The 14934-nt window shown below is 41.8% G+C and overlaps 2 gene segments (V, D, J or C); both read right to left on the bottom strand.

Moving 5' to 3' along the window:
- Positions 1–3035: 3035 nt before the first annotated feature.
- LOC140520213 (immunoglobulin kappa variable 3-11-like) lies at positions 3036–3719 on the bottom strand. The segment is given in 2 exon segments: positions 3036–3352; positions 3572–3719. Coding segments are annotated over 2 exon segments (465 nt in total).
- Positions 3720–7007: 3288 nt separating this feature from the next.
- On the bottom strand, positions 7008–8310 carry LOC140521629 (probable non-functional immunoglobulin kappa variable 6D-41). The segment is given in 2 exon segments: positions 7008–8000; positions 8178–8310. Coding segments are annotated over 2 exon segments (399 nt in total).
- Between the last annotated feature and the right edge of the window lie 6624 nt (positions 8311–14934).

Raw genomic sequence — 14934 nt, 5'->3', positions numbered from 1 at the left:
TGACAAGGTCATGAGATGTACAAGTCTTCCGTAGTGACCAATTCTGAGTCTACTCTAGCATTAAAGTCACCCAGAATCATATGCTTGACCCTTTCAGCACATTGATTATATGTATCTCTAGGTCTTCACAAAACCTTTTTTTGTCCTCATCAGGGTAGATCCTTGTGCGTCCATAGGCCCTGATGATGGTGGGGTTACACTTTCCTGCAAGTGACAATAGCATTGTCACGAGCCTGTTATCCACTCCTTTTGCCAGTCATACAAGCTTGTCAACTAGATTAGTTTTATCACAAGGCGTAAGCCAGCTTTTCAGGACTCCCCTTCACTATGACCAGTTCAGAAAAACATGCATCCAACTCCAACTTCAGTAAGCTGACGTTCATTTGCCAACCTTGTTTCACTCAGGGCTGGTATTTGGATGTGATATCTGCTGAGTTCTCTTGCAACAACAGCTGTTTGTCTTTCAAGTCTACTGGATTTTGTGTTATCTCTAAGTGTGTGCACATTCCATGTGACATTGCTGAGTCCAATCACTTTTGCAGGCACTTTTTAACAGTATTTTTTGCCTGTGTGTGTTTCTATCACAGAGGATTATTCTCCCCTTACCATGGTAATCAGGGCAGCAGTGGGTAAGCAGATGATGCCCTTTCCTCACACCAGAAGGTGAGCAGTGGGATCCTTAAAAGGCTGCTCAGACACCCAGGGAGCTGCTGAATACCATTGTTTCTGCCAATGAAAAACAACCATATGGACTGGACCAACTGTGTGCAGGATTGTGACATAGGTCCCAATGCATCCACATTTTCGGCTTCAACACTTGCATCTCACCACAGGACGTTGAAATAGCTGTAATGTTCGCATGGTGTGGATGATGGCTTTTGATTCACGCATAAATGTGATTAAAGTGAGGTAGAGTTGCAGAAAGTCATCAGCTTCACTCTCTCCTGAAGTGATCACATTTTGGTGGCAGGACAAAAACCGAGATGATTGTTGATGATGCAAGACACATAGGATGATCTTGGTGTCTTCCATGTCTAACCCAGCTCTTAGCACTCCACAGCACCTGGCTCAGTTGCCTCCATGGTCATTGGAACAAACTGTTTCCATCCACCCATTCTACCAGGGGAAGTCTTCTTATGCTTGGAGGAGACACTCCACTTACTCATTAATGGATTTGAGTCAAGTTGGTTACCCTCAATCTGCTTTAGGCCATCTGCCAAAACAGTTTACTATGGTGTGGCCACTTCTGAAGTCACAGGTATCTACCAAAACTGTTTACTGTGGTGTGGCCACTTCTCAAGTGACAGGTGAGAGCTAGGTGGACAAGGTGGTCACCAGAGGTGGAAAACAGCCCTCAAAAGGGCTTGGCAGAGATCACACTAGAACACCTAAATGCATCCTACATTTTGAACACAATATAACAGAAAGGACAGAAAGTCCAATTTTCCATTCTTCTCTCAAGTCCAATTTGGCCATTCCAGTGATGAAGCATTCACTTTTGTTGTGATGTTTTCACAGCAGTTCTTATAGGTCTAGATTTCTCTATGGTGCTCTGGGAAGTCAATGGAGAGGAATAACAGGGAAGAACAAAGAGAAAAAAATGATTTATTAAGAGGGCATACACTAAAATAGATCATGCAAAATGTCAGTTCAAGAACTCTGGCAGGGGGTAAGAGAATGGAACAAGTCTTGGACAATTAGTATGCTCCATTGTGTCCTGGTGATGTCCAGAAAAGTGAAGAATGGCCCCATTGGTTTGGGGAGATCTTTCCGTGAACTTAGGAGCAACATGACAGAGGGGGCATCATTGCATGGGCAGAGTGGTCATCTATACAACTGGAAGGATCAGGCTCCAAGGACTGTTGCACAGACTGCAATGACTTCATGGTATTTTGCCTTAGTGAAACCACAACTAAACATGGTCAAAGAAACTGAATCCACAGAATAGCCATGCCTGAAATGTGTATCTATATCTCTTGTGCTCATCCCTTCTCTGTCAAGTGGTGGGGAACCCACTTCCTCATAGGTCCCTGGGTGTTCCATTCTTGCCCTGGTGAGAGCACCTCTGAAATATCACTTTCCCTCCTGAGTACCCAATTATAGAATGGAGTTAGGCTGCTGTCAAGCCAGAGGAAGGCAGGCAAGGGGAAGACAGGATGGGGAAAGGACCAGAGACCAAGAGAAGGAAGGTTCCCTGAAGGAATCAGTGATGCTTAGTATGGAGGAAAGTCACCATGGGGACATATAAGGACTGCCCTCAGGCACCCAAAGGTCTGTTCCAAGGAAGACAGTCATGACTTTTTCTGCCTGATACCAAACCCCAGCAAGAGGAGCAAAGAGTCGAAGGCGGAGAGATGCAGGCTTTGGATGTCAACTAAGAACAGACTCCCTGTCAGCAAGAACCATGTAAAAGTGTAATTGATGATCCATTACTAGAGGTGGTAATAATAAGAATAGTGAACATTTCTATAGTGCTCACACAGTGTGAGGCACAGTGCTAAGCATGTTACTATCATTATCTCACTGGATCCTCACTGTAAACTAGGAGTTGGTGGTATTACTGTTCCCATTTTGCAGATGAGAAAACTAAGGCAAACAGAGGGTAAGTGATATGCCCAGCATGAAACAGCTAGGAAGTATCTGATGTTTGATTTGAACTCATGTCTTCCAGAGAATATGCCGTGCTCTATACACTGTATCACCTAGATCTCTAGGCGACTTGTCCCCCTCTCTGGAGGTCTTCAAGCAAGGTTATAAGAACAGTTGGTGAAGATTTGGAAAGGGGACTCTTGGTTAGCTATAAGTTAAAGAAGCCCATCTTTGTGGCGTTATCTAATGATTTAGATTTTGTCACTCCATGCTTCTTGACTAGAGAGGAAATCCAGATCAGATCTGGTCACAGCCACAGCATCATCCTCTGAGACCTAGAAACCTCCCCTAAGACAGCCCTGGCAAGCTGTTCCTCAACGAGTTGTAAGGGGAAAAGGCCTTGGGCAGCGATGCCTCCCATGACAGCTGCCTGGGCAGGTTTTTGTTCAGCACTGTAGCACTGTGAGAGGCCAGCTATAGCTCTGGTGACAGTAGTAGACTGCAACATCCTCAGCTTCCACACTGCCGATTTTGAGGGAGAAATCTGTCCCAGAGCCACTGCCACTGAACCGTGATGGGATCCCAGAGGGCCAGGTGGAAGCATATTGAATGAGGAGCCTAGGAGCCTGGCCTGGTTTCTGTTGGTACCAGTGTAAGCTGTTGCTAATGCTCTGACTGGCCTTGCAAGACATGGTAACTTTCTGTCCTGTAGTCATAGACAGGGAGGCTGGAGACTGGGTTAGCTCAATGGCCCCTCTGGCATCTGGAATCACAAACACAAGATAAATCGTGAGAAATATGCAAGGCCATACTTACAGCAGGGGAAATCTCCCTGACAGTGTTGGGAATTAACTCTTCCTGTGCTGCCCTCATGATCCTGAGTGAAGAGCCCCATTTTCTCTCTGACCCTCAGAATCCCACACATTCTGATCCGTGCCCAGAGGGACAAAAGGCAGGGCTGTCTCTGCTCTTCCTGGCTCACCTGGGATGCAGAGCAACAGCAAAAAGAGCAGCTGAGCCTGGGCCCCCATCTTCATGTGCCTGAACCCTGAGCTGCTGAGCATCTTCCTCCCCAGCTGCCTTTTTGTAGCTGTTCTCAGCAATATCTTCAGGGGCTGGGAGTGCGCCATGCAAAACAGGTCAGGGAGGGAGGCTGGTGCCCAAAGGACAGGCCCCTGCGTTTTGGTCCCTTGCACAGCCCAGAACCTTGAGCTGTGTGAGTGCAGCGTTGCCTTTTTGCGACCCTGGGTTGAGGGTGTCCTAGTAGTGTTAGATCCTGTCCTGTCCCTATGAGCCCTGAAAACGTCAAGGTGCTAAGAAAGTTCAGGACCAAACTGGGACCCTCCTGGATATGATTCACATATATGTCTAGTGCCTACAACAGGGTTACCCTTCACTCTAGCCTGAAACACTTGCCTACCACTCAAGATTCTTCTTCCACTCACCAATAGTTCACAGTGATTACCATGGCTGCCTGATCATAAGGGGGGAATTTGTAGGCATTATAGTCAGTACAACAGAATGGAGTGATTTCCTAATGTTTATGTAAATAGTCTTGGATTTTTTCTCCCATCTGTATAATTATCATGGTTACTGAAGCAAGTTCCTACTACTAAAGTCCTTGGAAATGGCAAGTGGTTCAGTCTCAGAAGTTAATATGGTTTGATTATAAGGAATTACATTAATGAAAATGAATTATCACTTTGCTGCTGTACCCTGAGGACCATGAGACCTTTCTATCTATCTTGCAGCTGGAATCTCCTCTATGAGACATTTCCCTATATTGCAGCAAGGGCTCCTAGAGAGCAGGGATCATCTTACAGCTTCACTTGGGTCCCCAGCCCTTAGCACAGTGTTTTGTACATAACAAGTGCCTAATCAGCTTTTTGAAAATTTATGAATTTATTCATTAATGAAAAGTGCCCTGTAAGGAGAGGAGTTTTGAATGTGTCCCTATACACTAGGGAAAACATATTTATCTTTGTCATGGACTCTACACTGTCTAGGAACTTTGAGATATGTATTCCCATGCAAACAGAGCAATCATGGGATCCTTTAAAAGCACCTTGGTGAGGCTACTGGCCGGTGCAGTGGGTAGAACACTGGCCTTGTGTCAAGAAAACATGAGTACAAATGTTACTTCAGCTGTTTACTAGGTATGTGACCCTGGGCACTTAACACTGACTGCCTCCAAAAATTAAAACCAAACCAAACCAAAACCCTAAGGTCATACGATTCACGGCCTAGAGTTTGATATACAAGTTAAGGGAGACTTCTCTCCCCTAGACCATAATGTTGCTCATCAGTCAGCAGCCCTGTGCCCAGAGACTTGGCCAGGCCTCCCCAGGGCATCAGAGCTTCTCTGCATCCCTGCTCCTTTCTCCTGCTCCCTCGTGGCTGGTAATGACTGGGTCCAATAACTGTCCAGTATTTATCCCATGTTGCTCCTCAGCATCTTTGTGTCCTGTCTCTGTTCCCCTCCATCCCTCCTGCACAGACTAATAGCTGAGGCCTTTTCTCACAGACAGACCCTGGCCTCGGGGTCCAACAGCGCTCTCCTCAAGCCTCCAGCTGACAATTTTTTTCTTTCACTCCAGGATCAGATCTATTGCTGTACTAGGATTTTATGAAGAATAGTGAAGATGCTTTTACAGATTAAAAATGTACCCCAGACAAGAACATTTCAATGATTTTGAAACCAAGGCTGCGTAGAGATGACTAGGTGATGCAGTGAATGGAGCACTGGACCTGTAATCAGGAAGGCATGAATTCAAAAATCCAGCCTCCAACACTCAGTGATTGTGAAACCTTTGGACAAGTCACTTTTCCTCTGTCTATTTCAGCTGACTCATCTCTATAGTGGGGATAAAAATCGCACCTACCTCCCAGTATGAATATGTAGATCAAAAGAGTTAATATGTTTAATACATTTTGCAAACTTTGAAGCAGTATACAAATGCTACTGTTATTATTATTTCTGAAAAAGTACACATTGAACAATAAACTGCATATAATGAATTTTATTTATTTTGACCTTAAATGATTCTATGGTTTTCTTTAGTTTTTTAATAATATTTACTTATAAATATGTACTTATCACTTCATAGTTCAACAAGACTTCTTGTCATAATGATTTTAAAAAGAAAAGTGAAAAAACTGTTGAGCCAAACCAAAAAGTACACACTTCTGACATTATATGTAATATGTCATGAGGCAGTAAAGAAACATTGTTCTCCAAGACTAGAGAACTTGGAAGGCTGATGATAAAAATTATCCAGCATAATGTGAATAAATGTTAAACAAATAGCTTTTTAAAAATTAGCAGGCACACGTTCACATTTAGTCTTCATTACTGACATGTTTTCATCATTTTCTTAGGTCTAGACAATCAACAAACAATAAATAAACAGATATTTCGCTGATATCTGAGCTGTAAATGTTCCTCCTGAACATTTCACAAGCAGTGCGTGAGCTGAGCCCTGAATACACTTTGAGTTCCTTTTGTTCTTAGGAGACATTGCCCAACCTCCTTTTGTCCTCAAGTCTGCCTACTCTCCTATCTGCCTCCCCTGGCTAGTGCCCCAGGAATGACTCTCCCCTTCTGTTTCACAACAATACGCTGGCTACAATTTTTATGCCTCTCTATCCCAATACTCTCTGAGCCTCTGCCCATCATCCTCAGGACTTATTTGATGGCAAGTCCACAAGAAGCATTTATCAAGTGCTTCCTATGGGCCAGGCACCATGTCACATGCTGGTGATGCTAAAACAAGTAGTAAGTGCCTGCCTCTTTTCCAGAAGCTTACTTCCTAATGGGGGGAAAGCAAGATATAACAGAAAGCTGGAAAGAGGAAGTAGGGTGGGAGGAGGACATAAAAGTTAAAAAAATTCAGTGTTTGTAAGGCGGATTTCAATTATTCTTTCTTAGAGTTTCATCCCAAGAACCCAGGACCATAACAATCTCTACCACCCATGTGTTACATAATAGTTCCCAGAGTCATGACTTGTAAACACCTCCACCATGCTTACACAGCATTATGTAATGATAAATAATATAGACATTTGTGCTTAAATTGTAAATACCTACTGCCACTGTGCAGTGCGATATAGGGGTGAGGAAATGTAAAATTGTGAGTCTAATATTAACAAAATGCCTTCTTTTTCTTTTGCCCTATAAATCCAAAGGGCACTGGTCAATGACTAGTGATATTGGATAATGAATAGCTGAATGCATGTCCCTCAATTAGTCCCCACTGAAGCTAGAGGGAATTTAGGGGACAGCACAAGCTGTGTCTGTCTCGACTGACCTCATCAAGACATAGAGGTTGTTTCCCCACCTTCTTACCTGTTCCTGCAAGAAGGGCAGTTAGGGGATCCTGTAGGAGTTGGTGCTCCCCTTATCAGGAACCCATGGAAGAGAGTAGATTAGAATAACGTCAGTTTATTTAAGTCTGAAGCTGTCTGCCTGTCTTTCTGGCTACCCAGATGAAGAATGAACCTATGCTAAAACACCTGCTAGCAGCCCTCCCTCCAGTGTTTCCACCTGTCTCACATTTGGTGTAGTTGTTGTGACCTGTGTGCTCATCAGTTAGAGGCCAGAGTACAAAAACTCCTGTGCCTCCTGTGTAACATGAAGATTGCAGCCTGGAGAGTAATGAAGGCCTGACAGACCTGGGTGCTTTGCTGTTTGGTGGAGGTTCTAAGAGGAGTCAGCCAATGAGAGGAAGAGGCCTCCTGGGGCAGTAGCTAATTCCAGTGTCTAAATGCCAGGGCTGGAGTGAGATTTCAGGAGGAAGAGGTTTCTGGGGCATGGGAGGGAAAGTCTGAAGTCACGTCTGGAGAGTCCTTAATGTTCCTGAAAGCATCCTCATGAGGACTGGTGCTCAGATTCTGGTAAAAGGAAAGGCTCATGGGAATAATGTGAATCTTACTCAAGGTGGGAACAAAGCATCAGCATGGAACTGCTAAGGGGAAAGAAGACAGTTCCAGGCCATCCTTCCAGTTCATCTTTTAAGCATAACCAGTACCCTTGCCTTTGTTCATAGCTGCCAAGAACAAGCCTCAGCTGGGAGAGCTAAGCACCAGTGAGGTTTTTGTTCTGGTCTGTAGCACTGTGAGAAGCCTCTGATTGTCCTGCTGACAGTAATAGACGGCAGCATCCTCAGCCTCCACTCTGCTGATTGTGAAAGTAAAATCTGTTCCAGACCCACTGCCACTGAATCGAGCAGGGACTCCAGCATGTAGGTTGGTGGAATGATAAATCAGGAGCTTTGGAGCCTCTCCTGGCTTCTGTTGGTGCCAGTCTAATTCATTACCAACACTTGAACTGGTCTTACAGTTAATGGTGACTCTCTCTCCTGGAGACACTGACAAATCTTGAGACTGAGTCAGCACAATAGCTCCCCTAGAACCTGGAATAAAGAAAAGGAAGAGAGGACACCATTCATATGATTTCACTGTCCTAGATTCTCGACTCAAAATGAGCAAACAGAGGTGAATAGGCTAGATTTTCTTCCTCTCTCTTAACCTCCCATAGACAAAATCCAGACATGGCCAATGAGCAGTGTGGCATAGGCAGGATCTCTCACCTGAGATCCAGAGCAAAAGACACCAGAGGATCTGAGCCTGAGACCCCATCTTCTGCACTAGCCTTGGATGCTGTTGAACAGAGACTTAACCATGGACTGGCATTTATCTGGGTCTAAGCAACTGGTCCTGTCCCTGGGGAGACATGCAAATCAAGAGACGTAGGGAGGGGAAAGAAGAAAGGCAGAAAGATCAGGAGACTTTTTCTTTAAAGCCTCAGGAATATCAATAGTTTGAACTCATGGAAGAAATTATAATCCTGTCTTTTCCCCAAAACAGTCTTGTCAAGTTCATGTTACCTGAAGGCTGCATATTGACTTAGTTTTAAAACAACATTATCAATGTTTTATTGTAATTTTCATGAATTATATTTTTATAATATAATCATGTTATATAACATTTTATGATGCAATTATATGAAAGTATATTTTATAATGTATTTACATAATTACATCTCAATTACATTTTAATCTTGTTTGAGATTCACAGTTTCTTGTTTGACACTTCTGCCCTAAACAACTTTCCTTTACTTCTCTGGGTGCTAAACATAGACAATCACTGGTAGAGGAAAGGGCATTGTATATCAAATTACAAGATGTCCCTTCCTATCCTGGCTCTGTTCCTGCCTGCCTGTGTGACCTTGCAGTCGTTATTACAGTTGTCTGAACCTTAGGTGAACAGAATCACAGAGTCTGAGTATTTGAAGGGTCCTCAGTGGTTGTCTTTTCTCCTACATACAAACAGTATCTCTCCCAATAATATATCTGGCAAGTGGTCATCCAATCTCTGCTGGATGACTTACAATGGAGGTCATCCTCCTCAGTACCTCATTCCACTTTGAGATGACTCTCGACTATTGAGAAATTTATTTATTTTTTGGTTTCTAGTATCAAGATACAATAGGCCTCTTTGCAACTTCATTTCATTTTTCCTTGTTCTACACTCTGGACTGAACAAAATGAATCTAATTATTCTTCCACATGATATCCCTTCAGATACTTCAAGCTACCATGATATCCCCCCAAGATACAAAAATCCTTTTTCTCCAGATGAGATGTGTTCATTTCCTTAAACTGACCCACATATGAAATAACTCAAGTTCTTTCACCACAAATGCTTACAGTAGGGCAGCTTTATTGGATGCTGACTCTGCACCAGGCCTTTGCCTCTGACACTTTAGTTTATCAATGACTCTTTTTCAGCTGGGGCACTCAAATTGAATATAACATTCCAGATGAGATCTGAAGAGGATCTTCACCTCTTTAGTGGAGTTAACACCTTCCCATTGCTGACAGGTGACTTCTTTTTTATAAAAATTTGTATAGGGGGAGAAGCCAAGATGGAGGAGTAGAAAGACACACATATACTAGCTCTGAAACCCACAGCCTATAAAATACCTGTAAAGAGCTCCCAACAAATTCGGGAGCAGCAGAAGCCACAGAATAACTGAGTGGAGGAGATTTCTGTTCCAAAGAGCCCTGAAAACAGATACCAAAGATCCATCCCGCCCTGGACCCAGAGCAGAGCCCAGCCCTGCCTTGGCCACGCAGCACTGAGAGGAACACATCCAAGTGGGATTTGGGGACAGAATCTCCAGTGGCCACGCAGGTCCCTCTACTCACAGGTGCCAAAAGTCAGTGAGAGGGTCTCTTTGGCTGGTCGAGAGGGGAGTGGGGTGTCCCCATAACTCAGGCCCCTTTGGGAGGCAGCAGCGGAGGTGGTAGCAGACCAGGGCTCCCAGAGCAGGCAGGAGCTGGGATCCATTCTTGAAGGTCTCCTGGTAAACCCCCTGAGGGAATTGAGCCCCATGTGGCAGTAGTGGTAGCCCTGCCCTGACTTGAGCACCTGAACTTATTCTCACATTGAATAGCAGCCCTGTCCCCACCCAAAGCCCTGAGTCTGGGAAGCAGCATTTGAATCTCAGACCCCAAGTGCTGGCAGGGCGGATCTGGAGGCGTGGTGAGGGTGGGCAGGACACTCAGAACTCAAGTCACTTGCTGGGAAAATGCCCAGAAAAGGGAAAAAAATAGGACCATAGAAGGCTATTTTCTTGGTGAACAGGTATCTCCTCCCTTCCTTTCAGATGAGGAAGAACAAGGCTTACCATCAGGGAAAGACACAGAAGTCAAGGCTTCTGTATCCCACACATTCAGAATAAATATTCCGTGGGCTCAGGCCATGGAAGAGCTCAAAAAGGATTTTGAAAATCAAGATAGAGAGGTGGAGGACAAACTGGGAAGAGAAATGAGAGAAACGCAAGAAAAGCATAAAAAACAGGTCAACACCTTGCTAAAGGAGACCCAAAAAATGGTGAAGAAAATAACATCTTGAAGAATAGGCTAACTCAATTGGCAAAAGAGGTTCAAAAAGCCAATGAGGAGAAGAATGCTTTCAAAAGCAGAATTAGCCAAATGGAAAAGGGGTTCAAAAGCTCACTGAAGGGAATAGTTCTTTCAAAATTAGAATGGAACAGATGGAAGCTAATGACTTTATGAGAAACCAAGAAATCACAAAACAAAACCAAAAGAACAAAAAAATGGAAGATAATATCAAATATCTCATTGGAAAAACAACTGACCTGAAAAATAGATCCAGGAGAGACAATTTAAAAATTATGCGACTGCCTGAAAGCCATGATCAGAAAAAGAGCCTAGACATCATCTTTCATGAAATTATCAAGGAAAACTGCCCTGAGATTCCAAAACCAGAGGGCAAAACAAGTATCCAAGGAATCCAACAATCACTGTCTGAAAGAGATCCAAAAAGAGGAACTCGTGGGAACATTGTGGCCAAATTCCAGAGTTCCCAGGTCAAGGAGAAAATATTACAAGCAGCTAGAAAGAAAAAATTCAAGTACTGTGGAAATACAATCAGGATAACACAAGATCTATCAGCTTCTACATTAAGGGATTGAAGGGCATAGAATGATATTCCAGAAGTCAAAGGAACTAGGACTAAAACCAAGAATCACCTAACCAGCAAAACTGAGTATTATACCTCAGGGGAAAAAATAGTCTTTCAATGAAATTGGGGACTTTAAAGCATTCTTGATGAAAAGAGCAGAGCTGAAAAGAAAATTTGACTTTCAAACACAAGAATGAAGAGAAACATGAAAAGGTAAACAGAAAAGAGAAGTCATAAGGGTCTTTACTAAAGTTGAACTGTTTCCATTCCTAAAAGGAAATACAATATTTGTAACTCTTGAAACTTTTCAGCATCTGGGTAGTTGGTGGGATTACATACATACATACACACACACAAACACGTGTGCGCACATGCACACACAGAGACAGAGAGCATAGAGTGAATGGAATAGGATGGGATCATATCTTTAAAAAAATGAAATTAAGTAGTGAGAGAGAAATATATTGGGAGGAGAAAGGGAGAAAAGGAATGGGGCAAATTATCTCTTGTAAAAGAGACAGGCAAAAGCCTTTTTAGCAGAGGGGAAAAGAGGGGAGATGAGAGAAAAACATGGAGTTTACTCCCATCACACTTGAATCAAGGAAGGAACAAAATACATATTCATTTTGTCATGAAAACCTATCTTACAATACAGGAAAGTGGGGGAGAAGGGGATAAGCAGGGCGGGGGGGATGATGGAAGGGAGGGCAATGGGAAGAGGGAGCAATCTGAAGTCATCACCCTTGGGGAGGGACAGGATCAAAAGAAAGAATAGAAGCAATGGGGGGCAGGATAGGATGGACTGAAACATAGTTAGTCTTACACAACATGGCTATTATGGAAGTCATTTGCAAAACTGCACAGATATGGCTGACATTGAATTGCTTGCCTTCCCAAAGGGAATGGGTGGGGAGGGAGGGATGAAGAGAAGTTCGAAATCAAAGTTATAGGAACAACTGTCAAGTTCTGTTCTTGCTACTAGCAAATAAGAAATACAGGTAAATGGGGTACAGAAAGTTATCTGGCCCTACAGGACAAAAGAGAAGATGGGGACAAGGAAAGGGAGGGATGATAGAAGAGAGGGCAGATTGGTGATAGGGCCAATCAGAATGCTCGGTGTTTTGGGGTAGCGGGAGGGGACAAATGGGGAGAAAATTTGGAACCCAAAATTTTGTGAAAATGAATGTTAAAAGTTAAATAAATAAATAAATAAATAATTATAATAATTAATAAATTATTAAATTTAAATAAATTTAATAAATTATTATAATAAAAAAATAAATAAATAAAAATTTGTATAGTGCTTTTATTCACTGTTTTATTTTCCCTCAGTTAGATGCAAAAACAGTTTTTAGTATTCATTATTAAAACTTTGAGTTCCAAATTCTCTCCCTCCCTTCTTCCCCATTCCTCCTATCCCCACTGAGAAAGCAAGCAATTTGATGTAGGTTATACATGTATAGTCATACAAGACATGTTCATAGTAGTTATGCTGTGAAAGAAAACAGACAAAAAGTTCAATAAAAATAAAGTCAAAACAATATACTTGAATTTGCATTCAAACATCATTAGTTCTTTCTCTGGGGTTGGATAGCATTTTTCCTCATAAGTCCTTCAGAGTTGTCTTGGATCATTGCATTGCTGGGAAAAGTGTATTCATTCACAGCTGATCATCTTATAATATTGCTGTTGCTTTGTACATAGGACATTTCACTTTGCATCAGCTCAGGAAAGTCTTTTCATGTTTTTCTGAAAGCATCCCGCTTACCATTTCTTACAGTACAATAGTATTCCATCATAATCACATACCACAGCTTGTTTAGCCATTCCTCAATTGATGGGCATCCCCTCAATTTCAAATAATTTTCCCCCAGAAAAGAGCTGCTATAAATATTTTTGTATATATAGGTCTCTTGTTTTTATCTCTTTCAGGACATAGACTTAGCAGTGGTATTGCTAGATCAAAGGGTATGCATGGTTTTATAGTCCTTTGGGCGTAGTTCCAAATTGCTCTAAAGAGTGGTTGGATCAGTTCACAACTCCTCCAACAGTGCATTAAAATCTCATTTTTCCCACATCCCCTCCAACATTTGCTGATTGTCTTTTCTGTCCTATTAGACAATCTAATAGGTATAAGGTAGTGTTTCAGAATTGTTTTAATTTGCATTTCTCAAATCAATAGTAAGTACGAGTATTTTTTCACACAGGTATAGATAGCTTTCCTTACTTCATCTGAAAACTGATCATAGTTTTCGTCATTTATCAATTGGAGAATGGTTCTTTTTTTTTTTTATAAATTTGACTCAGTTCTCTCTATGTTTGAGAAATGAGGCCTCTATTAGAGAAACTTGCTTCAAAATTTGTTTCATAGTTACTATTGCTAATTATATTTTCCTCCTTTCTATATTCCCCCCATTTATTCTATTTTCTCACTCCTTTCACCTTGTCCCTTCTCAAAAGTGCTTTGCTTCTATCCCCTCCCTCAAGCTGCCCCACTTCAATTATCCCCCACCTCTTTTATCCCCTTCCCATTCTACTTTCCTGCAGGGTAAGATACATTTCTATACCCAACTGAGTGTCTATGTTATTCCCTCTTTGAACCAATTCTGATGAAAGTAAAGTTCACTCACTCCCCCTCACCTCCACCCTCTTCACCTCCAGTGTAAAAGCTTTTTCTTGTCTCTTGTACACGAGATAATTTACCCCACTCAAACTTTCACTTTCCCTTTATCCCAGTACATTCCTCTTTCCCACTCCTTATTTTATTTTTTAAATACCATCCCTTTATATTCAACTTACACTCATGCCTTCTGTCTATATATACTCCTTCTAAGTACCCCAATAATAAGAAAGCTCTAATGAATGAATTACAAATATCATCTTCCCATGTTGGAATGTCAACAATTTAAACTTATTAAGTCCCTCCTGATTTCCCTTTTCTGTTTACCTTTTTATGCTTCTCTTGAGTCTTGTTTTTGAAAGTCAAAATTTCTATTCAGCTTTGGTCTTTTCATCAAGAATGTTTGGAGGTCCTCTATCTCACTGAAAGTTCATTCCCACCCTCCACTCCCAAAATGATTATAGTCAGTTTTTCTAGACAGGTAATTCTTGGTTGTAATCCTAGCTCCGTTGAGCTATGGAATGTCATTATTCCAAGCCCTCTGATCTTTTAACATAGAAGCTGCTAAATGCTGTGTTATCCTGACTGTGGCTCCATGATATTGTAATCATTTCTTTCTGGTTGCTTGCAATATTTTCAACTTGACCTGGGAACTCTGGAGTTTGGCTATAATATTCCTGGGAGTTTTACACTTTGAGATCTCTTTCAGGAGGCAATCAGTGGATTCTTTCAAATGATATTTTACCTTCTAGTTCTAAAACATCAGGGCAGTTTTACTGGATAATTTCTTGAAAGATTATGTGTAGGTTCTTTTTTTCATTATGGCTTTTGGGTTCTCAAATCTAAAATTATCTCTCTTGGATTTATTTTTGAGGTCAGTATTTTTCAATGAGATATTTCACACTGTCTTCTATTTTTTCATTATTCTGGTTTTTTAAAATAGTTTCTTGATTTCTAATAAAGACATTAGATTCCATTTGCTCAATTCTAGTTTTTAAGGAATGATTTTTCTTCACTGAATTTTTGAATCTCCTTTTCCATTTGGCCAAGTCTGCTTTTTAAGGCATTCTTCTCCTCATTGACTTTTTGGACCTCTTTTACCATTTGGCCTAGTCTGTTTTTAAGGTATTGTTTTCTTCAGTATTTCTTTAGTGTCCCAGAACCAGAAAGCAAAATCCATCATAGAAACCAAGAATTCAATACAGGTTATCACCACAGGGGGCAAAGCCATTCCC

This window comes from Notamacropus eugenii, chromosome 1, assembly GCF_028372415.1.
Source record: "Notamacropus eugenii isolate mMacEug1 chromosome 1, mMacEug1.pri_v2, whole genome shotgun sequence".
Taxonomy (NCBI): Eukaryota; Metazoa; Chordata; class Mammalia; order Diprotodontia; family Macropodidae; genus Notamacropus; species Notamacropus eugenii.
This window is presented reverse-complemented; position numbering and strand designations above follow the sequence as displayed.